Source organism: Bos mutus, chromosome 10 (genome assembly GCF_027580195.1).
Source record: "Bos mutus isolate GX-2022 chromosome 10, NWIPB_WYAK_1.1, whole genome shotgun sequence".
In the NCBI taxonomy this organism is placed as follows: domain Eukaryota; kingdom Metazoa; phylum Chordata; class Mammalia; order Artiodactyla; family Bovidae; genus Bos; species Bos mutus.
In genome coordinates this window covers 19554832-19578425 of record NC_091626.1, presented here as the reverse complement: position 1 = coordinate 19578425, position 23594 = coordinate 19554832, and the positions used below count along the sequence as shown (strand labels likewise).

Sequence of the window (23594 nt, the reverse complement as noted above, 5' to 3'; positions counted from 1 at the left end):
TTTGTTTTGGGGCTGGAAGGAGAGTTAGGTAGTACCTGGTGAAACGGGCAGAATGTGACGACTGCTATCGCAGACACACTGCACAGTCAGGTGAAGTTCATGGAGGAGGAGGCAGTTGAACTGCCTCCTTTTGGATGAGAGAAGGGACTTCAAAAGACGGGGGTTCAAGAGATAGGGGCAGTTCTCAGAAGGAGGAGGAACCACAAAGTGGACGGACATGAGGCCACAAGTTGGGTGTCCCGTTGGCTCCTGTGAATGAAGTGGAAGGGAGAAGAAGGAAGAGGAGTCAGGGGTGCGGATCTAGGAGCTTGAACCTTCCTCTATAGCCACTGGGGTCTCCAGAGTGGAGTTCAAGCATGGAGTGACATAATCATAATGTTGTTTGGCCAGATAACCCAGAGAGCATGTGACATGGAGGGAAAGAAAGAGGAGGCAGGGGACGAGGTGGGTGGCAGGGACAAAGTCTGCATGAGGAGTAGTGAGGAACTGATCTAGGACAGAGCTTTGGGGACAGATTCAGAAGCTGTCATTGAAGGGGCCAGACAAGACTTGATTGCTGCTAGGGGGACCTGCAGGGGCAGGTGGGAGGACAGAGAAAGCAGCTGAGGGTGGCTGTGAGGTTTCCAGCCCAGGTGATTGAAATGCTGACTGTGCCCTTCAGCTTTGAGGAGGAAGATGCTGAGCTCAGCCTTGGACTTATTGGGTGGAGGAGCCAGCAGGCCCTCCAGGTGGCAGGCGGGAATGCAGTCTGGTGCTAGGAGTGGTGTCTGAGCCAACTGCGTGGGGGGCAGGGGGAGGGGTACAAGATGGAGCTGTGGGTGTGCTGCTTATCTGAGAGAAAGCACGGGAATACCTCCCCTTGCTGCTGCCAGCCCTGCAGGGGCACAAGCATGTCTGCGACAAGGCCCCTGCACTCAAGAAACCCACAGCATTCTAGGAGATCCAGGGCCAGACCTTGGGCTGGGCTTCAGTGAGAGGCTGAGAAGGCTCAGAAGTGGTAGCACTTCAGATGAATGTTGAAGATGGAAAAGATCTTAGCAGGCAAAAACCCAACATTCTCTTCCTTGCAGCCGACAGGATTCCCAGTGGCTACCATTTGTGTCAAAATGTATGCAAATGGATGTGCAAGAATATGTATGTGTGAAAATGGATATGTGTACAAAGGCAGAATTGCCAGATGACCCTCCCCATCCCATTGTTCCCTATGAACAGTGGTACAAAGATGAGAGCGTGTGTACAAAAATGTTTTTGTGTCTGTGTGTGTGTGAGAAAACATATGTGCTCAGAGGCAAGCGTGGGCAGGTGTGGACAAGAAGAAACTAAAGGAGGTCATCCCTGCTCTGGGACTTCCACTTCTGCCTCTGTTTTATCACCCTTCGCATCCTCTTCAGCCTCCAGGGAAGAAGAGGGCCCTTGGTCTGGCCCTTGAGTTTCTGAGTTCAGGGTCAGGAGCCTCCTGTCTTCTCTTCCCTCAGCTCCCCTGAGGCCATAACCTTCCTCTCAGACTGTGAACTGTTCCAGGTATTAATGGAGTGGGCTGTTGGGCTTTGTGCCACCCATCTTCCTTCTGCATGTGCCCCCACCACCACTCCACTCCACCAAAGCCGACCCACAGGCCATTCCCTCCCTTGCTGGCTCCGACTTCCTCTTAACTTAGAGAACACTGGGATGGGGAAGGTCATCTGGCTTTGGGGAGACCAAGTCTTCTAATTCAGGTTTGTGCCAACTCCAGCATGCCTGAGTCTGGCTATCCATTGCCTCCCTGCCAGGGCCTGCCACCCGCCACCATGGATGTATAGAGTCTGGATTGTGAGATTTATTCATGAATGATTCTACACCCAGTGGGAGTGGGCAGGGGAGCATTGGGCATAAAGCTTGAGGCTTTGGAATGTTACTATTCCTTCCTTTGTGAACCTCAGTTTTCCTTTTTACAGGTTGGGTACAATTTGCCCTACTGGCTGCTGATGACTGGGGTGCTTTTAATACTCAAAAGTTGTGTTGGTTTGCTCATCCAGGAAGTACCTCAGGAGTCCTGGTGTCAGGAGGATGAGTCCCCTTGAAACCTCTTTGCAACCTTCTTGTCTCTGGGGTGGGGACTGTACCTGCTGTGGCAGGCTTACCTCCCCAGTGTGATGCAAAGATGCCAGAAAGGTTTGTCCACCTCCCACATTCTGCTGAGGTGCCTAAACTTGCAAGAGGTCTGACTCAGGAGTTCCACTGACCTCTCTGAATTTGGGGTCTGCTCCTTCCTAACTGTGTGGACTAGGGGAGATACTGCTCTCTTGAGTCTCAGTGTCATCATCTATAAAATACAGATAATAGCAGCCACATTAGTCCTGGTGTGAGGAATAAATTAAGTAATGCATTGAAAGCACCAAATATTAGCAAGTGCTTGATATACAAGTTTTGGGGTCTTTTTGAATAGAGTGTTGTCAGTCACCAAGGAGTCCCCAATGAAAATGCCCAGGGACATTAAGGAATCACTTGAGATGCTTCTGATCACTAAGACTGGAGGAGAAGAGGGGCCAGAGAGGTGTGGAGGCTGTTGCCAAGTTCCCCTGGCTGGACCAGTGCGGTTGGGCTGGCAGGCACACCGGGAGCTGTCCGTGGTGCTGAACATCAAAAAAAATTTTTTTTTTTTTTTTTTTTTGCTCTTACCCAGCCTTCAGAAATCTGTGCAATCGTCTGGCAAAGAGTAAGGAACATAGTGTACACGGCCAAGGTCAGCTCCCAAAGCCCAACTCCGATTACCTCTTCCAGGAGCACTTTATGACCTCATCCGTCTAGGCCCCCAGGAGCCCACCTTTTCAGATGCCTGGGCTGCCTGAGATGGTTTCTTACATCATTGCCCAACATGTCTTCTGTCTAAACCTTGTCCTCTGATTGGACCATGAGCTCCCTGAGATCAGGGCATCTCTCTGCTGAGTTAAATAGATTCTGCCATCCAGTTGTCCAGGGAATATTTTGGGCCCTGACTTCCACCACTGGCTACTTGAACCATTATAAGTTCCCTTTCACCACCCCAGCAGATGCTTTGCTTTGACTCTTCCCTGGAAGATTTCACTTACCTTCCTCACCTCTTTCCTGTTGACTTGAATTACTTATTTACTCATTTAAAAATATGGGCTAGGCATAGGTCAGAGCATTTTACAAATATCAATTCATTTCACTCTTTAAAAAGTTCCACTAGTTCGTTAATATTATCCTCATGCAGCAGATGAGGAAACTGAGGCTTAGAGAGATTAAATGACATACTAGTAAATGATGGAACCAGGAATCAAGTTCAAGTTGGTTGGCCTAAGAGCCTGTACTTCTTTCTTCTTACCATATTATGCTGCCCTTTGAGTTTCTCTTTGATGTTCCAGAACAGTGGTGTGTGGGAAGAAGTGCTCTAGTATTCTGACCCCAGCCCAGATCAGGCACCAGAAATATCCCTTAGCATCTGGAAACTCATGATTGAAACAATTAGTCAGAATGCAAGGAAATGGGTGTTTTTGCCTCGTGTAATTTGGTTTTATGAAGATCACTAAATGCAAACATTCTCCTGTTAATTACTGCCTCAAATTTGGGCTGTAATTGAGAGAACTAGAGCTTGGAGAGTGTAGAAACTGCTGGAGTGGCAGGCCTACCCGAGTCAGCATTCCCAGCCGCCTTGCACCCGCTCTGTTAATTTTAGAAACTCTTCCAGTCTGGGTATATTATTAGCTTTATGTACAGAGGGCCACAGGGCCCTCCATGGCCTCTATGTCACAATTTTTTGTTTTGTTTTTCCCAAGAGATTAAGTAAAAGGAACAATGACCATGTGTATATAGGGGTGTTTGCACACTGCCTGTGTGAAAGGGGATACCTGTGTATGGCACTAATGAGTTGTCAGCAGCTGTTTTTGAATGAGTTCACGAGGCTGAATGAAGCATGTACACAGCTTGAAAGCAGCATAGAAGCTGAAACCACTCTCGCAGGGCCCACGAGTCATTAGCAGGATGCTCCGTGTGCTGTGGAGTGGGTGTGAAGGCTGGGGTGGGTTTTCCCAGGTGGCATAAGGGAGTGGGGCTGATGAAAGGGTGGTGGGCTGAGGGGCAGGGAAGGAAACAAAGTTGACCTCTTGGCACCAGACTTAGAATGAAAAGCCTTAGCCCAGTGAAGCTCTGACTTGAAGTCTCATCTTGAGCCCCTGAAGAACATGGCTTTCAAAGGAGCGGCCAGAAGCTGTCTTTTGGGAAGCCGCACTTGCCTGGGCTGTGTGACATGGGACAGCCGCCTCGCCCTCCTTCCCTGAAGCAGGCCCTGCCCTCTTCTTGACTCATAGCATCATTTTGAGTCTGACAAAGAAAACAAGTTGCTGTGGAGTAATTTTTTTTCAAACTTTGACCTCATTAGGCAGGGACACTTTGGTTTTGTCCTGCTGTCCCCACTCTCTTCCTCCTGGCTTCCCTGCGGTAGAGAATTAAAGATGGCTGAACTGTTATTTCTCTTGGGAGAAGATAGGCTATGTCTGCCCAACATAATACCTTTATCTGTCATTGTGTAACTGTCTAAATTACTAGCAGAGAGAAAAGCTCTGCAGTGCAAGTCTTTTGTTTTAGGGCAGCTCTGGAGTGGCCGGTGCTTGGGCATATCACGCCTCTAGACACAGGGTCTACGCTTTCCTATGCTGTCTTCATACTCCCTGCTGCTGCTGCTGTGAAGTCGCTTCAGTCGTGTCCAACTCTGTGCGACCCCATAGACGGCAGCTAACCAGGCTCCCTTGTCCCTGGGATTCTCCAGGCAAGAACACTGGAGTGGGTTGCCATTTCCTTCTCCAATGCATGAAAGTGAAAAGTGAAAGTCAAGTCACTCAGTCGTGTCTGACTCTTCTCGACCCCATGGCCTGCAGCCTACCAGGCTCCTCCGCCCATGGGATTTTCCAGGCAAGAGTACTGGAGTGGGGTGCCATTGCCTTCTCCACTTCATACTCTCTAGGGGCCCTTTTTGGGCCAGGTAGGAGACCTGTGAGTTAGTTTTTACCTCCTCATATTGCTTAACCTTTCAGAGGCTTCACCCTGAGGGTCCCTCCCCACCTCCCCAGGAAGTATTAGCAGTTGCTTTGAGGCCTTGGGAGAAGTGATGCTGGAAGCCCCCTGGTCTCATTATATTGCATTGAGTAGTACTTGAAATCCCCCATTAACACTGCCTATCACTTTGCTGTACACCTGAAAGGAACACAACATCAACTCTCATAAAAGTTTAAAAAAGTTTTTTATCACAAAAACTTCCAGTTAACTGAAACAGTGTATGTACCTTCTACCAAATAATGTTTAAAGGAAACTTTTTAAGAAAAAAAATGAGAAAATATTTCTAATAGTTTATTGTGATTAATGTATTGATTGTGCAATCTGTGTTTATTTAAATGTGTACTTGAACATGAAAAATATCTACTTTGCTAAGTATAAATTATTTGTTGGAAAAAATGAAATTGTTGAAGTATATTAGAAAAAAAAAAAAAAACAACCCTGCCTGCATTTGAAGATATCACTGACTTTCCTGACCACTGTGTTAGAAGCAAACCTCTAGGGGAGAGAGATGGTCAGAGGTTTTCTGACTGTAGGGAATAGACTAACAGGAGACCTGCCCCCCAGCACCAACCCTGAGAGCCAGTGTGGGAGAAGGCCAGATCTGAATTATAGGACTGAGTGTGCAGACCTCATTGCACAGTGGGGAAACTCAGGCCCAGATGGGGAGGGCACCGGCCTGATGTCACACAATGTTAGTGACAGAGCTGGGACTGGATCCCACGCCCACAGTCTCCCAGACTCCCGCTGTGCGTCTGATCCTCCCCTGTTCTCTGGTCACGGTCTGTGGCATGTCTAACTGCCAGCCTGTCTCAAGCCACAGTTGACCATCAGGGAGGATGGAGCAGCCTGGCCTGAGCCTGGGGGTGGTGTGGGGTGAACTACTTCTGCTGCTAAAACAGCCTCTCACCTCTCTCTGGATGTCATTATTTAGTTTGCTTCTCAGCCTCTCACTGGGGTATAGGGATTGGAGTAGGAGGCTTGTCATCGGGGAGTTCATGGAGAGGCAGGCAGAAAGCATCCCTAAGGATGACTAAGGAAGAGCCTCTCGCTATGCCAGTCACTACATCTTGCCCCGGTACCCATGCGCCTATCTCCTGCAGGACTTTGGAAGCTCTCAAGACTTCTCTCTCCACCCTTGCTCTCTTTGAGCTTTCTTTTGGGGTCTGTCATTCATTCCCTCTCTCCTCCTATGACTGACCGGTGTGTCTCTGGGCAGATTTTACTGGGACCTGACCATGCTGCTGCTGATGGTAGGAAACCTGATCATCATTCCTGTGGGCATCACCTTCTTCAAGGATGAGAACACCACACCATGGATTGTCTTCAACGTGGTGTCGGACACGTTCTTCCTCATCGACTTGGTCCTCAACTTCCGCACAGGGATCGTGGTGGAGGACAACACAGAGATCATCCTTGACCCGCAGCGGATTAAGATGAAGTACCTAAAGAGCTGGTTCGTGGTGGATTTCATCTCCTCCATCCCTGTGGACTACATCTTCCTCATTGTGGAGACACGCATCGACTCGGAGGTCTACAAGACTGCCCGGGCCCTGCGCATTGTCCGGTTCACCAAGATCCTCAGCCTCCTGCGCCTCTTGCGTCTCTCCCGCCTCATTCGATATATTCACCAGTGGGAAGAGGTGAGTGTTCAGATCCAAACCTCTTCAGGGGAGAGGTACCTCCCCACCCCGAGGGGAGTGATGAGTCAGCAAATAGTTGGATATGGGCTGTCGGATTGTAGTAGGCACATCTCCTCCAAGAGGACAAATATTAGTAATTTCTTGACTTCTTACCATGTGCTAGATACTACACAAATCACTTTACAGGCAGTATCCCATTTAAGTTTCAAGCATGGAAGGTACCAAATAGGTACATGTAAGTACTCATTTTTCACATGAGGAAATATAGAAAGATGAAGGGATTTAGATAAGGGATTTATGAAGGGATTTATATAATGTCACAGAATTATTAATTGGTAAATCTAGACTCCATAGCTTGTACTGTTAATCACTGCACTTTATTGTGGGGTCTGAAAACTCATAAGCCTGGCAGAACATATGAAAATGGCCATTTGAAGGACAATAGGGAGTGTGGTGGACTGGGGAAAACTGGAGAGCATATCTTCCATCTGTATCAGGCACTTCTGCTCATCTCTGGCCACTGCAGCCAAATGGTATGGGCCCAGGTTTCTAGATCTACAGATCTATCATAAGAAGAAGAAATGGGGATTTTGGTGCAAATTTTGTTGACAACTATCTTAGATTGGGCTCTTCTGGTGCAGACCTTCAGGTGAGGATTTGTATAAGGTGATTTGTGTGTGTGTTAGGGGGGGAGAAAGTGTTTCTAGGAAAATCTGGTAAGAGATTGGAGAAGAGGGACAGGGGAAGGAAGGAAAGGAATAGAGAGGAAAGAAGGAAGCCAAACAAGGCTGACACCAAGCTAAGTCTCAGGGGACACTCTCTGACAGGACACAGCACACCTCAAGACCTCAACTTGCAGGCAGCAGAAGCGGTGGCAGAGGATGAGGGGGTTGGATGGCATCATCGACTCGATGGACATGCATTTGAGCAAACTTTGGGAGATGACGAAGGACAGGGAAGCCTGGCATGCTGCAGTTGGTGGGGTCCCAGAATCAGACGTGACTTAGTGACTGAACAACCACAGCAGCAGCAGCTCGCCTGGGACTTGTCCCAATCAGGGCAAAGGAGGTGGGCGTTTTATATCCCTTCACCAGTCAGTCACAGGTTCAGGGCACTGACAGCGCTAGCAGGCAAAGTGGTTTCCTGGAGCCAGACCTCTGATAAAGAGCTTTGAGTGCTGGCTGTAGGGAATGCAGGCCTGGTGCGTTTCTGGAGACGTGTGAGCACAAGCTGTAAAGGGCTGCTAGGGGCCCTGGGCAGAGCACTGGCTATAGAGACTACATAAAAATTGTAAAACAGCGAAGTGGCCAAAACCATCTCGAACAAACCTAACTCATCTGTGGGCTGAATGCAGTCATCTATGGGAGCAAGAGAGGGCTATAGGCTGGCAGCAGCAGGCAGGCCAGCCTGGAGGTACCAGGCTCAGGGTCCAGCGTGGGCCCCCACCTGGGGAAGCTTCTGCAGAGGGCCATGTCTTGCCACGGCTCACTGTTAGGCTCCTGTTCTTTGGAACCTCTGTGTGATTGGACGTAAGTGCCATGCCCAGGACAGCAAGCCCCGCCCCCTGCCCACTCCCTGCAGCAGCCTGGGCTGTGGGCAGCAGTGCCCATGGCTGATAGTTAGGGCACTGGCAGATTGAGGTCAGAGGTGTCATGAACACCTGTGCTGCAGAAGTGCCTACACCAGCCTGGCAGAATCCCTTCATGACAGGAATTCTCTTTGGGCTGAAAAGTTTGCATGATTTCTGCTGATAGAAGAAGCAATGGCTTGTCCAAGGTCACACAGCAGACCTCTAGCAGAGCCGGATCAGGTCCAGTTAGCGCTTTTGGCTCCCAGCAGTGTGGTCCACATCCCTGCAGAGCGTGGTGAAATATGTGTGGGCTTTGGGGTTAGGATTAATTAGACCTGAATTAAAATCCTGGCTGACTGACTAAGAGGCAGCCTTACCCCCAAGCCTCAGTCTCTTATCTGCAAAGTGGGAGTAAGTCATCCCTTCCTCAGTGGATTGTTGCGAGGATTAAAAGAGATAACGTTTGCAAAACCCTTGGTGTGAAGCCCGGTGCAGAGAACTGTTTAATAGACGCCCCTCCCCACTCAATTTTCTTGTAACCCCCCTGCTTCTATAGGGTCTTTATTTTTCTTAAAGACTTTCTGTCCATGGTTTCTTTGGTTCCTCACACCTGGCTGACAAGCTCAGCAGGGTGGGATTTATTATCCATATTTGTCAGAGGAAACCGAGGGTGAGGGGGTCAGCTGCCCAGTGGCAGGATTTTGACCCAGGTCTCCCGACTCCAGTTTCCTGCCCTTCCCACGTTCTCAGGCAGCCTGAAAGGAGGCTGGCTGGGTCTGTTACCACTCCCTCTGTTGGGAGAGACTCCCCGCTCAGACTGGGGAGGCAGGCAGTGGAGGGGAGGAGCGTGGGGTGAGTTCTTTGGGAAGTTTGGGTTTGAGGAACCTGGGGGACTTGGTGCAGAGAGGGGTTAGCATGTGGGTCTGAACTCAGGGCTAAGAGGGGACAGTGCCTGGGGGGGCTCAGGGTAGTGGTGGCCAGGGCAGCTCTGAGTGGCTGCCGAGGGAAGATGGAGGTGAACCTCCTGGAATGCCCTGATGGGCTTATCTCTTGGTTTCTGTCCCAGGTGGAAATTCAGAACCATGTGGGGCCCCTCAGTCCCCAAGAAACCCCAGAAGTTCTGTGTGTCTTGAAATTACCGCTAGTCTGCGGATTAAAAGCAAAGGAGTCAGGACTTCCCCGGCAGCCCAGTAGTTAAAATTCTACACTCCCAGTGCAGAGATGCAGGGGGTGTGGTTCGACCTCTGGTCAGGGAACTAAGATTCCACATGTTGTGGAATATGGGGGAAAACAAAGCAGAGGCGTCGCTCTTTCCCTTCTCTGACATCAGTGCATGTCTCCAGGCCCCAGACCCCTGGGGGCGAACCTTGCTCCTCACCTATGCCAGGGCCCTGGGGACCATGTATTCTGGGGAGAGCTGGCTGAGTTGCCAGTGGCTGGGCAGGGTGGGCCCGTGGCCTGTTTCCCCTCTGGGCTACCCAAAACTGGCCAGGCAGGCTCTCACCCTGAACAAAGGCCCCAGGTCGGGGCTGGAACTGGACAACGTTACCTGCTCTCATGGGCAGGAAGGGAGATCCTGGGAGGCCAGATGGAAGACTCCCTGCCCCCCATCCACACACACACCCTTATCTTGCCGACCAGCTGGGAAGGAAATTACTTTGAGTTGGTGGCTGCCAGGCACACTGTCTAGCCAAGGGCTCCCACTAAACCCCTGGGATTGGATTGGGGTTTCCCAGCTGGCCCCGGGAGCCCTGATTCCAGATTCTCAGTAGCCTACCCAAGTCCTGGGGCTGTTCCCAGTTTCACTTTGGCTGGGAGGAAGCAGCAGGGAGACCCTCTGAGGCCTCCAATCTCAGGCTGAGCTGAGGAAGGAGGTATTTCACAGGGAAGACTCGGCTCTGTCTCCTCCACTGACTGTGACTCACACGCATCTCTTCCCTTCTTTGGACTTCAGTTTCCCCACCTGTCACATGTGCTCCGATGTTCCCGGAGGCTGGGCCTCAGGCCCCCTCCAACCTCCCTGGGCGAGGATCACGTTAGCTGGTCGTCCTGAGGACACAGTCATGGCCCTGGATGGGGGCTGGGGAGCTGGCCTCCTGTGGGGAAGGAAAAGCTTCTGAGAGGCTGGGGTCCCGACCCTCAGCCTTCAGACCCTCCCCGAGCCCAGCCCAGCCCAGCCCAGCGCAGGCCAACCTCCCGTCCAGAGGTCCTGAATGTTAGTATAGCTGCTCTTAGGAGTCAGGGCAGGTGGAGGGGCTTGGCAGGCGTGGGCGATTGTCTCCGAGGATGCCAGCCTCTGCCTCCATCCTGGGTGGCTCTTAGGAGTCAGGGCAGGAGGCCAGCCTCTGCCTCCATCCTGGGTGGCTCTTAGGAGTCAGGGCAGGTGGAGGGGCTTGGCAGGCGTGGGCGATTGTCTCCGAGGATGCCAGCCTCTGCCTCCATCCTGGGTGATCTAGGTCAGCATCTTCCTCCCAAACCTCTTCCAGCCAAGCCTCTTCCCTCCCTCCGAGGTGAGAGCTTGTTAGAGGCACAGAGGCTATTGTTAGAAACCATGGTTACCCCCCTTCAGATGTTCCCTTGCAGGGCCCAGCACCCCAGTGACCCATCCCAGAAGCCTCTTCTTTCCCTCGGCAGCATCTTGGAGTGGTGGGAGGGGCTGGAGGCAGAAGGTCAGGCCGGGGCGTGTAAACCCTGATAAATATCTTCTCCTTTTGGGGCTCAATTTTTCTACCTCTCTCAGAATTGGGAGTTCAGGATGACCCAGAGGCATGGTCCTGGGGGGTGGGAGTGGGTCTTCTCTACAAGCTCCAGGAAGGGACCTAGCATGATGCTCAGCTCAGCCACCTCCATTTGGTACCCAGGAAACACACACACACACACACACCATCCACTCTCTCCAACCCTGGACTGCTGTCCTTAATGTGGTCACTTGTTCCAGAGACACAGGGAGAAGGTTTTCCCTCTTCCCTAGGAGGAAATGAGTCTCAGGAGGGAACTCAACCAAGAAGAGGCCTTGGCAGAAACTCCAGTTTCTGGTCTCTCCCCAGGACTGAGGAAATCAGCTCTTTGTTTTGAGGGCTGGGAAAAAGATGGAAGGAAAGGAACTACCATGTGCTGAGTACCTCCTGTGTGCCAGCTGATCCCCAGGACAGCCCTGGGAGCTGGCATGAGGAAACTGAGGCTCAGAGCAGAGAAGGCACTTGCCCACTGTGGGAGGCAGTGGGAGACACATGCTGCCCTGTGGTCCAGAAGATGCAGAAGGGAGCAGGAGTAGGAGCATCCCTTGAGTGCCATGCTAGGCTTGGAGAGGGAATTGCCCAGGCCACCTGCCTAGCAAGCCTTGTGGGGCCCTCAAAATGAAGACACTCAACCCCTGGAGTCAGAACTAACATCATAAAAGGGGGTTTTAATGAGGTATAAAGAGCAAGACAAATATTTGCACAGTGCAGCTGACTTGCAGGTGGCCTGTGGCCCCAGCTCACAGTGGGGACACACGAGTGTTTAGCAACCTCTCCCAGCAACGTTCAGCCTTGCTCTCAGGAACCACACCTGGGTGCTGTGGAGTGTTGGGGGAGGGGTGAGTGTCCACTATCTGGGGTCTCCTCTTAGACTGAATGGAAGTGCCCCCCCAAGCTCTTTGCAGAAAGCTCAGACTTTGCATGTCGGTGCCCCTAGCTTAGTGTGTGAGAGCCATCCACGGTACCCCTCACACCACCAAAACTCTCACTACCCACCCCTGCTGGACCTGCTAGCACCTGCACCCTTCAGCCAATACGAGGCACACTGCCACCACCACCACCACCACACTCTTGTATGAGGATACGTGAGTCTGTGCCACGTGAAGGGAAAAGCACCTTTTTCCTTCCTGCAAAGCCAAGTGTGTGCATGCTCAGCTGCTCAGTCGTGTCTGACTCTTTGCGACCCCATGGACTGCAGCCCGCCAGGTTCCTCTGTCCATGGGATTCTCCAGGCAAGAATACTGGAGTGGGTAGCCATTCCTTCTCCAGGGGATCTTCACAACCCAGGGATCAAACCTGGGTCTCCTGCATTGCAGGCAGATTTTTTACTGTCTGAGCCACCAGAGAAGCCCAGAGTGGGGCCTTTTTCAAATGCCACCGTGCACCCTCATGGCACCTCTGGCCCCTATCATCCCCATCACTGTCTTCCTCACCTTTGCCTTTGTCACTTAAGCACGTCTCAGTTCCGGAGACCCTGCCACTTGTCCTGCATACTTGTTGCTGAGATCCTGATAAAGGCAAGATTAGACAGGGACCTGATCTTGGAAGAAAATTAGTTACAAAGAAAAGAAAAACAAGGATGATAGAAAAAGGAAAGACATTGCATTAAAATGTGCCAACCTTGATCTGGTCTTTAAGACCCAAAGTAAGACATAGGAAGGAGCCATTATCATAGGCTGTAGAGTCTGGGATGTTTTCTAAAATTGGTCCAAGGCTTTCTTCAGTGCAGTATATGGTTCAGGCTATTAGAACAAGATACCACAGGCTGATGGGCTTAGACAACAAATATTTATTTTTCACAGTTCTGGAGGCTGGAAGGATATTAGAATGCTGTTGTAGTCAAGTTGTGGTAAGGGCCCACTTCCTGGTTTATAGATAACCATGCTCTTTCTGTGTCCTCAGGTGGCCATATATTGTTTCATATGTCTCTTCTTAAAAAGGCACTAACTCCATTCATGGGGATCCCACCCTTATGACCAAATCCTCTCCCAAAGGCTCCACTTCCTAATACCATCACATTGAGGTTTAGGGCTTCAGTGTATGGATTTTGGAGAGACAAATATTCAGTTCATAAGAGTCGGAAATGAAGGAACTTAATAATAATGATTCTGTCCCCACTCCACCTCCTATGTATTTCTGTATGGCCCAGAGCACTTTCTTAGCCAGTTTAATTTCTTGAACAACCCTGAGAAGTGAGGGCAGATATATAGCTTTATTGTAGTTGAGGGGTGGTGGGTGGTGAGAACAGATGCTAGCCATCTCTGAGACTAGGTGGTTCCATGTCACTCCCCCTCCCCCTCCCCCCAGAGTAGGGGAGCTGGTGTCACCCTTATCGACCAAGACTGTGAAAGGTTAGTGAGTCGAAGGTCATGGAGCTACTGAGTTTACCTAAGCAGGTACTGAAGAGACATAAGTGGAATATTCCCTTGGAGCTGCATCTGGGGCGCTGGTCCTCAGGAGCTGCCTGCCCTGCCTGGTCTCTAGTACCCACCTCTCCTTACACAGGGATATGTCAACTTAGTCAGGCAACGGCATGCTGACAACCCTGGGGCTGGGATATGGGCCCCACTGGGGCTAGGCTGCTGGGCACACAGCTCTGTCTATGGTATTACACTGTGTGCCAGGCTTCCAGGATGAAACACCTGAGGTCCAGCTTGCAGTGTGGATCGGGCCACATCACTTGGTCACTTTGGGTTTGAATTGTAGGGCTTCCCTGGTGGCTCAGATGGTTAAGAATCTTCTTACAATGCAGGAGACCTGAGTTCAATCCCCTGACTCAGGAATATCCGCTGGAGAATGGAATGGCAACCCACTCCGGTATTCTTGCCGGGGAAATCCCATGGACAGAGGAGTCTGGGGGGCTACAGTCCATGGGGTCACAAAGAGTCATACACAACTGAGCAACTAACATTTTCACTTTATTTACAAAATGGAGTTACTGAAAACCACCCTTTCTGCCCTGGACCAGTCTAAGAATTTTCAGGTAGCCCTGGGTTCCAATCTGCCTCTTCTGTTGCCACCATGACTGAGGGCAAGTCCCTTTACTTCTCTGAGCCTGGGTGTAAATGGGTTAACATCTTCAGCAAAGTGTTGTTGTGAGTTTGAAAGAGATGATGAATGAGGGACTGGGTGCCTCCCGGCAGGTACAGTGTTACTGTCCCTCTGTCCCAGGGATGTAAGGGGCGATGGGACAAGCTAGAGCTGCCATGGTTCATGAAACTGTCCAAGGTCTGTTTCGTCTTTTCAGCTGGTACATCCAGAGTCATGCTACTAAGGGGGCCACAGGTGGGCACAACCCAGGGGGTGATGGACAAGACGTATTCATCTTCGGTTTCTCCAGACCAAGACCCAGGCTAAGCCCACATTTCAGAAGGGGAAACTAAGAGGCTTCCCTGGTAGCTCAGTGGTAAAGAATCCACCTGCCAATGCAGTAGACACAGGTTTGATCCCTGGTCTGGAAAGATACCACATGCTGTGGAGCCACTAAGGCCATGCACCGCAACTCTATGAGCCTGTGCTCTAGAGCCCGGGAGCCACAACCACTGAGCCTGTGCACTGTAGCTACCGAAGTCCGTGCGCCTGGAGCCTGCGCTCCGCAACAAGAGAAGCCACTGCAGCAAGAAGCCCGAGTGCCACAACTGGAGAGGAGCCCCTGCTCGTCACAACTGGAGAGAAAAGCCCACGCAGCAACGAAGACCCACCACGGCCGAAAAGAATAATAATTTTTTTTAAAAAAAGAAAGCAAAACTAAGGTCTCAAGTATCAGAATATCCTACCACCAGCTACAGGGCTGTTACTAAAAGACCACTAGCCAGGGGTTGAAATATCTAGAGTCTGTTTCTTGAGGTCTCAGTTTCCCCCATCTGAAATGGACTTGAACTAGCTCTCTGTGGCACTTGACAAGTCTCCAGTTTTTGCCCAAAGCCCCTCTCCAGGAAGGCTGTCTACCTGGGAGTCACATGGAGGGACCAGAACTCTGGGTGGGGCACCCCCAAAGTCTCCCAGGCCAGAGGCAAGGTCAGAACTTCCAGAAGCTTCCCTCTAGACTTCCTTCCACCTCTGTCCCCTCACCATCCTGTCTCCAGGATGACCCCTGCTGAAACTGGGCCAAGAGGCAGCTCTGGGAGGAGGGGATGGGGCAGGGGTGCTGGAATGTGCCCCTCGGGCCTGCCCAGCCACACTTCAGCCCCTCACTTTAGAGCCACAGGAATAGAGATGGATGGGTGGCCATCCACCTGGGGATGGCCTGGGGCCCCTCTGGGGGCTAGGTGGGCTGGCGTTGAGGCTGACGTGGGCTGGGGTTGAAGCTGCTGTATTTTATTAAACTGTACAGGAAAGTATTACTTCTCATACATATTAACTCATCAGAAGGATTAATTATTAACAACTTATCAATTAATAATGGTTTGCAATTTATTGAATACTTCCATACCTAGTACTAAGCACTTTATATGTATAATTTAATCTTTTTGACAACCCACTCAAAGTTAAGAAGTTATATTGCATTTTCCAGATGAGGCAAAAAGGATCAGAGAGGTTCAGGGACTTTCTCAAGGTCACACAGCTAGGAAGCGGGCAGGAGTGGGGTCTGGGATCAAGGACTGTGGGAACTTGGAGCCTGTGTGTCGATATGGCTCCCCCTCAGTTCCGTGGCTGCCTTAGGCAGAGCCCACTTTCCCTGGGGTCTACTGAGAGACCAGTGACGGATTTAGGGAAATACCATTTGCCTGGCCTGACCACCCACGGTGGTCCCCTGAGAAGCCTCTGGCGGGCTGGCTCTTCTGCGTGTTGTCCTCACAGTCCATGCAAGCTGAGGAAGCAGTTTCTCTGCCCACTTTGGGCCTCATGGACCCTGCAGGCCCTCCCTTCATGTGTCTGGCCTGGGCAGCTGGACGCCCCATGGGAGGTACTCGGCATCCATGCGGATCCCAGATGGCATCCCTCTGGGGCCCCACTGCCTGCAGGCTGCTTGTCCCAGTGTCTGGCCTGATGCCTTCTCTCCTCGTCACGGCTGAGGCATGCACCAAGCTGGGCGCACTGCCCCATGTGTGCAGAGCAGCGGGGGGCTGCAAACAGCTGCGGGATCTGCCAGGTCTGGGACCAGGCCAGCCCCCCCACCCACTGCCCAGTGGGCCACTCTCTCCCCTCTGCCTGCAGATCTTTCACATGACCTACGACCTGGCGAGTGCTGTGGTGCGCATCGTCAACCTCATTGGCATGATGCTGCTGCTCTGCCACTGGGACGGCTGTCTGCAGTTCCTGGTGCCCATGCTGCAGGACTTCCCCGACGACTGCTGGGTGTCCATCAACAATATGGTGGTGAGCACCGGCCCGGCTGTGGGGTGGACTGAGGACGGTGCCCCGGCCAGAGCAGACCCCGTGTGGGGCCCTTGAGTCGCGGCATGCAGGACCTTCCACCGAGTGCTGGTTAGGGCGGCGCCCCCGCCTCCCTGCTGCTGCCGCTGCCACCTTAGAGCCTCCACCAAGCTTCCCCAGGGCCCCAACAGCACCAGGGAGACTAAGACCTGATCTCCCTCAGATTATACCAGGTGCGAGAAGGCCGGGCTGGTGGCTCCTGCCCTCTTACACGTCTGCTCCCAGGGGCAGAACAACCTTTAACAGCCTAGGAGAGAGAAGCCAGGGAGGGGCGCTGTGGGCAGCCCACACAGACCCCAGATCTCATGTGGCTGCCGCTTTCTGCTCCAGCAGCAGCCCAGGGCTGCCTTTCTGCCTCCTTGCCCCTTCTCACCCCCCTCCTTTCCCTGCCCCATAGACCCACACTCTGGTCACGCGTGGGGGTCCTGAGCAGAGAAGGCCGGTTAGATGGAGCCTGATCTCCCTCCCCCTCCAGCCCTGTGGGTGGGTGAGAAGAGCCATGGGGCAGGGTCCCCCAGCCTCCCAGGGACAGGGTGAGCTCCAGGCAGGATGGAGGATCCCCTGGACCTGTGAGCCTTTCTCTGGCTCTGGGAACCCTCACCTCCTCCTCTCAATCCCAGTTAGTTTGGTTTGGTCTCTAGGGATCCCAGGGGTGGGAAAACTGGCTTTGAAAGAGGTGAAAGAGACCCTGAGGCATCTTTCAGCATTTTGATGAGTTAAGTGTAAATGAATTGGCCAAATGGATCGAATTTCCGGGTCCCCAGAGGCTCAGCAGTAAGGCCGGAAGCCCTGGTTGGAGGCAAGTGGGGGCTGCCCCCCCAACCCTGTGCCCCAGGCCAGGAGCCCAGGGCCCTCCACCCCTGAAGATCATCAGCCCTGCAGACCTCCCACCCTTGTCTGAACTGAGAACCCCAAGACTAGCTCAGCTCTGTCCAGGATGGTCAAAGTGACCTTGAACTTGGCAGCTCCTGTGCCTCCCTCCAGGTGCTGGAAAACAATCTTGGTGACCTCTGTAGTGCTTAGGGCTCTGGGCAAGAGTCTGGGGGTCATGCGTGAGGGTTGATTTCCACATCAATGCTAATGCACCCACCTTGTGGGCAGAGAGCACTGGGGAGGTGGGGTGTCACCACCTGGTGGCCCCCTCATTTGGGGCAGTTAACTCTGCTCTGTGTGTGGGTGACAGGCCCACACAGGCACTAAATTTAGGAGGTGGCCCTTCCAAGCCCAGTGTTCCCACACTGAGCCTTCCTTGAGACACGGACTGGCTTTGCAGACAAAAATAGCCAGGAGCCTCGCTCCCTTTCTCTGTCCTCCCGCCCCCAGCATTGTGTGGGTTTCCGACCATCCACCTTTGGGGTAGGGGAGGGTAACAAGCGGCGCAGCCCTGGCTGGATGCAGGCTGGGTTCACACAGGAGGCACCTTAGCTCGGCAGCTCTTTAACTTTGCTCACCCAAAATGAGGACAGCGTTTTTGGCTCAGTCTGCCTGAGCTTGTCCCCCCAGGGGAAGCATATCTGGTTTTATAATTGAGGTCAGTGGGGAAATGGGCTTCACTTGGCAGTAGCTTGGTGGGAGGGATGGAGCTGCTTCAGCAAGTGCAGGACAGCGGGGTGGCCCAGCCGGGAGCCCTGGCTACTGGGGAGACTCCCGGCTGCCCCAGGGGCTGAGACGTCAGCCAGGGGCTAGGCTGAGCCCATTCCTTTGCTGGGACTCCCGGTCTGAGCCCTGCCCTCCCTGCCTTGCCAGAGAATGGCCTAGGTGAGGGATTCATTTGGTCACCCTGGGCTGCCGAGCCTCCTCGCTCCTTAACCAAGGTTTTCAGCTGACAGCAAGGTTGGGAGCCTGGGCCCCAGCTACTGGGAGTTAGGCTGGGGGAGGGGTGTGGCTTTTCTAGATGCTGAAGAGAAGGGCCTGCCTCTCCTTGGCCTACCCCTTCCCCATCTGCCCACCTGTGCATCTGTCCACAGAACAACTCCTGGGGAAAGCAGTACTCCTACGCCCTCTTCAAGGCCATGAGCCATATGCTGTGCATCGGATATGGCCGGCAGGCCCCGGTGGGCATGTCGGACGTCTGGCTCACCATGCTCAGCATGATTGTGGGTGCCACCTGCTACGCCATGTTCATCGGCCATGCCACCGCCCTCATCCAGTCCCTGGACTCCTCCCGGCGCCAGTACCAGGAGAAGGTAGGGCGGAACGCCGGGGTCCACCCTGGGCTCTCTTAGGAGAACCTGCCCGTCGCTCCTTCCCACAGGGAGCACAGGCTGACAGGCACGGGGCTTCCATGGGTCCAGCCCCTTCTGATGGGGGCTCCCTGGGTGGGCGACAGAGTGGGGGACTCCTCTTAGGGGACGCTCAGCTCCCAGCCTTAAAACACCTCTAATGTCTTTTATCTGTACCCCCTTTCCTCCTGCTGTAATGGGGGCCTGTGTCTCTTGCCTGAGGGCCCCTTTCCCACCTGGCCCCCTATGCTGTGTCCACAGTCCCCTCAGGCCTCCTCCTCTCCAGGGCCCTCACACCAGCACTGACACTTGCCCCATCTCTCCCTTCTTAAAAATGTCTGTCCATCCACCATCATTCGGCTTCGGCTGCTATCTTTTCTGCTCTCTGCCTCTTTCTCATGGACAAATTCCTAAAACCAACCAATGCACCATGCAACCAACCCAACTTGCATTGTTTGCGGATGCTGAATCTGCCCTTCTCTCAGCCTGCTGAGTCTGAGGTCATCTGTGCCCTCTGTGTTGCTAAAGCCAGCGGGTCCTGTGGGGTCCTTGTCTTGCTTGGCCCCTGACAGTTATGACTCCCTGCTGGGCTTCGTACTTGTTTGCACAACCGCGTGATCTCTGCTCGTTTCCCCACTCTCCTTGGCTGGCTCATCTTCTCAGTCATCCCACGCTGGGCGCCTGGTGGCGTGGGCCCAAATCTCTGCTTTTCTCTCTCCAGTTTTCTTAGGGGTTGCTGTCTTCCCACCCCACCCCATGTTCTGTGTCCATCTCACTGCAGTGGGACCCAAATAGTATAATCAGCCCCCAGCTCCTTCTTAAGCCCCACAGTACTTGATGCCTCTTTGGACCTCACCCTCATCACGTCCAAGATGAGAACATTCTCCAGCCTTCTCCACTCCAACCTCCCCTCATGCCTGTCTTCTTAGTGGATACAGTAGTGCAGACGCCCAGGCCAGAATCCGGGAGCCATCTTTGGTGCCTGGTAGCGGCTGCCCTGTCATCAGCTCCTTCTCCTTCATCCCAGCTGGCTCCCGCCTGGGTCACGGCACTTGGAAGAACCTTAGGGAACATCACCTCCTTCTTGTCATTGCTCTGTCGCAGCACTGTGTCCCCCTCTTTGGAGCGCTAGTACATCCTATTTCTGATGGTTCCTGGGGTACAGGGACTTCCCTTACATCCCCCTGTGGGAACATCTGTTTCTTGCCTAATTGTGCCTCCTATCCCAGCTATGCACCTGAGGATCCCCACTCTCCACCCACAATCCAGGGGTGGCTGGAGCGGCACCCACCCATCACCCCGGGGGGCCAGGGGCAGGAGCGTTTCTTAGTTGGTTAAGTCCTGGGCACTTAGGTTCACAATCTTTTGTCCCTAAACCTTTACTTAACATCCCTTCTCTACCCAGCCCCTCCCTCCAGCTGGTAGGCCTAGCTGGAGTTGCTCTTTAAGCAAAGACTCAGCCTCACCGGAGCCCATGGTTGGACACATGCCCCACCTGATGCGTCAGGCATCCTGCCTTCAGTCTCCAACCCCTCCAAACCTCTAATGCAGCCCATTCCGCTGCCTCTGCCAGTTTGTTACAACTGCTGGGAAACAGCTCCTTCTAGAGTCTGTGAGCGAGGCCGCGCTGTCCACAGTGTGACATAGAGGAGACTGACCTTTAGAGGAATCATTGTATTGAACATGGTGAAGACTGGGTGCTCTAGTGCCCCTCCTCTACCCCAAGTGGCTGGGAGTCAGGGCCACATCCACGCTGAGGCCCTCACTCTCAAAGGTCAGCCAAAAAGGCCCACGGGAGCCATGCTGGCTCTAGTCACCAGCAGCCGAGACAGCGTGGTGCCAGCTGGGGCGGTCAGACTGGCTGGCTAGGAGGTGACACTCTCTCTCTCCTGGCACTCAGTACAAGCAGGTGGAGCAGTACATGTCCTTCCACAAGCTCCCGCCCGACACCCGCCAGCGCATCCATGACTACTACGAGCACCGCTACCAGGGCAAGATGTTCGACGAGGAGAGCATCCTGGGCGAGCTGAGCGAGCCACTGCGGGAGGTGAGCTTGGTGGCTCGGGAGGGGAGCCAGGCCTTCCTGCTGGGCGGTTCCCCTCACCTCCGCCTCCCTTTCTCAATTCACCCCATCTTGGGAGCAGGAGATCATCAACTTTAACTGCAGAAAGCTGGTGGCCTCCATGCCACTGTTTGCCAACGCGGATCCCAACTTTGTGACCTCCATGCTGACCAAGCTGCGCTTCGAGGTCTTCCAGCCTGGGGACTACATCATCCGCGAAGGCACCATTGGCAAGAAGATGTACTTCATTCAGCACGGGGTGGTCAGCGTGCTCACCAAGGGCAACAAGGAGACCAAGCTGGCAGATGGCTCTTATTTTGGAGGTGAAGCAGCTAAGGGGTCCTGGGGGGACAGGGGAATGAGTTGGGGAGTCACCAAGAATGACATCACAGACCCTCACGCCACTGCCTGGGAGTGGGTGTCTGTGAGGCTGGCGCATGCTATCCGACTCTTTTCAACCCATGGACTGTAGCCTGACAGGCTCCTCTGTCCATGATGGGATTTCCCAGGCAAGAAAACTGGAGTGGGTTGCCCTTTCCTCATACAGGGGTGGTTCCAGAGATGGGAGTTAGTCTGGTACCCATTTGGTTGCAGGCTGGCATCCGAAGGGGTCACAGCCTGGGGATGGGGCCTTGTGAGCCTGTCAAGCTTCTGTCCCAGCAGCAGGGCCCAGGTCAGGGTGGGACGGGGTGGTGGTGGGGTTCTGTGGAATCTGCTGGGAGGCCACTGACTCCTGATATCCTGGCAGAAATCTGCCTGCTGACGCGGGGCCGACGCACAGCCAGCGTGAGGGCTGACACCTACTGCCGCCTCTACTCGCTGAGCGTGGACAACTTCAATGAGGTGCTGGAGGAGTACCCCATGATGCGGCGGGCCTTCGAGACGGTGGCGCTGGACCGCCTGGACCGCATCGGTGAGCTGCCTGCCGGGAGGGAGGTGGCGGCGGGGCGGGGGCGGGGGCGGGGTACAGGCTTCTGTCTGCTCCCACCCCGGCCTAAGTGCCTGATCTTGTTCGGTGGTCCAGGCAAGAAAAACTCCATCCTCCTCCACAAAGTCCAGCACGACCTCAACTCAGGCGTCTTCAACTACCAGGAAAACGAGATCATCCAGCAGATCGTGCAGCACGACAGGGAGATGGCGCACTGCGCGCATCGCGTCCAGGCCGCCGCCTCCGCCACGCCGACCCCCACGCCGGTCATCTGGACCCCGCTGATCCAGGCGCCGCTGCAGGCCGCCGCCGCCACCACCTCCGTGGCCATCGCCCTCACTCACCACCCGCGCCTGCCGGCTGCCATCTTCCGGCCTCCCCCGGGGCCCGGGCTCGGCGGCCTCGGGGCCGGGCAGACGCCCCGGCACCTGAAGCGGCTGCAGTCTCTGATCCCATCGGCGCTGGGCTCCGCCTCGCCCGCCAGCAGCCCGTCCCAGGTGGACACGCCGTCTTCCTCCTCCTTTCACATCCAACAACTGGCTGGATTCTCCGCGCCGGCCGGTCTGAGCCCGCTCCTCCCCTCGTCCAGCTCCTCCCCGCCGCCAGGGGTCGGCGGCTCCTCCCCAGCGCCCACGCCTTCCACCGCCGCCGCCGCCGCCACCGCCGGGTTCGGCCACTTCCACAAGGCGCTCGGGGGCTCCCTGTCCTCGTCCGACTCGCCCCTGCTCACCCCGCTGCAGCCGGGCGCCCGCTCCCCGCAGGCCAGCCAGCCGCCGCCCCCGCTGCCGGGGGCCCGGGGAGGCCTGGGACTCGCGGAGCCCTTCCTGCCGCCCCCGCCGTCCGCCAGGTCCCCGTCGTCCAGCCCCGGGCAGCTGGGCCAGCCTCCCGGGGAGCTGTCCCCCGGGCTGGCCGCCGGCCCGCCGAGTACGCCAGAGACACCCCCGCGGCAGCCTGAGCGGCTGTCCTTGGTGGCAGGGGCCTCAGGGGGGGCTTCTCCTGTCGCCTTCACCCCCCGAGGAGGGCCCAGCCCTCCTGGCCACAGCCCGGGCCCTCCAAGAACTTTCCCAAGTGCCCCGCCCCGGGCCTCTGGCTCCCACGGATCCCTGCTCCTGGCCCCCTGCATCCAGCCCCCCGCCGCCCCAGGTCCCCCAGCGCCGGGGCACGCCGCCCCTCACCCCTGGTCGCCTGACCCAGGACCTCAAGCTCATCTCAGCCTCTCAGCCGGCCCTCCCCCAGGACGGGGCGCAGACTCTCCGCAGAGCCTCCCCGCACTCCTCTGGGGAGTCGGTGGCAGCCTTCCCGCTCTTTCCCAGAGGCGGGGGCGGCAGCGGGGGCAGCGGGGGCCTCGGTCTCCCCGGGAGGCCCTATGGTGCCGTCCCTGGCCAGCACGTCACTCTGCCTCGGAAGACATCCTCAGGTTCTTTGCCACCCCCTCTTTCTTTATTTGGGGCAAGAGCCACTTCTTCTGGGGGGCCCCCTCTGACTGCTGCTCCCCAGAGGGAACCTGGGGCCAGGTCTGAGCCGGTGCGCTCCAAACTGCCGTCCAACCTATGAGCTGCGTCCCCTCCCTCCTCCTCTCCTCTATTTTTTCTTTTTCTCCCTTCTTTTTTCCTTCAGGTTTAACTGTGATTAGGAGATATACCAATAACAATAATAATTATCATTAAAAAAATCCACACCAGAAAAACAAAAGACAGCAGAAAATAACCAGGTATTCTTAGAGCTATAGATTTTTGGTCACTTGCTTTTATAGACTATTTTAATACTCAGCACTAGAGGGAGGGAGGGGGGAGGGGAGCAGGCAGGGCCCAAGTATAAAAGCCAGAGGAAGGCAGGTGGGGTCTCTGGGGCTTGGCAGGGGTGGGGATGACCCATGTTTGGGGTTCCTAGCGCAGACCGGTCATTGTATTCATTTTAGGGCAGTAGCCACCACTAGGCCCTTAGCTGTGAACCTGGAGCCCCACTCTGCTGGGAGTCATCTCCGTTCCTCCAGGAAGGGCTGCCCA

General features: G+C 54.4%; 1 protein-coding gene across 1 annotated transcript in view; it reads left to right on the top strand.

Annotated features, from left to right (window-relative positions):
* The window catches only part of HCN4 (hyperpolarization activated cyclic nucleotide gated potassium channel 4), a 41816-nt gene extending 18526 nt beyond the window's left edge, over nt 1-23290 (top strand). Inside the window, 8 exon segments of the mRNA XM_070378502.1 lie at nt 6269-6692; nt 16158-16319; nt 18344-18562; nt 20499-20645; nt 20743-20983; nt 21409-21573; nt 21685-22700; nt 22702-23290. Coding sequence (XP_070234603.1) covers nt 6269-6692; nt 16158-16319; nt 18344-18562; nt 20499-20645; nt 20743-20983; nt 21409-21573; nt 21685-22700; nt 22702-23142 — 2815 coding nt within the window. The 3' untranslated portion in view covers nt 23143-23290.
* The last annotated feature ends 304 nt before the right edge of the window (nt 23291-23594 follow it).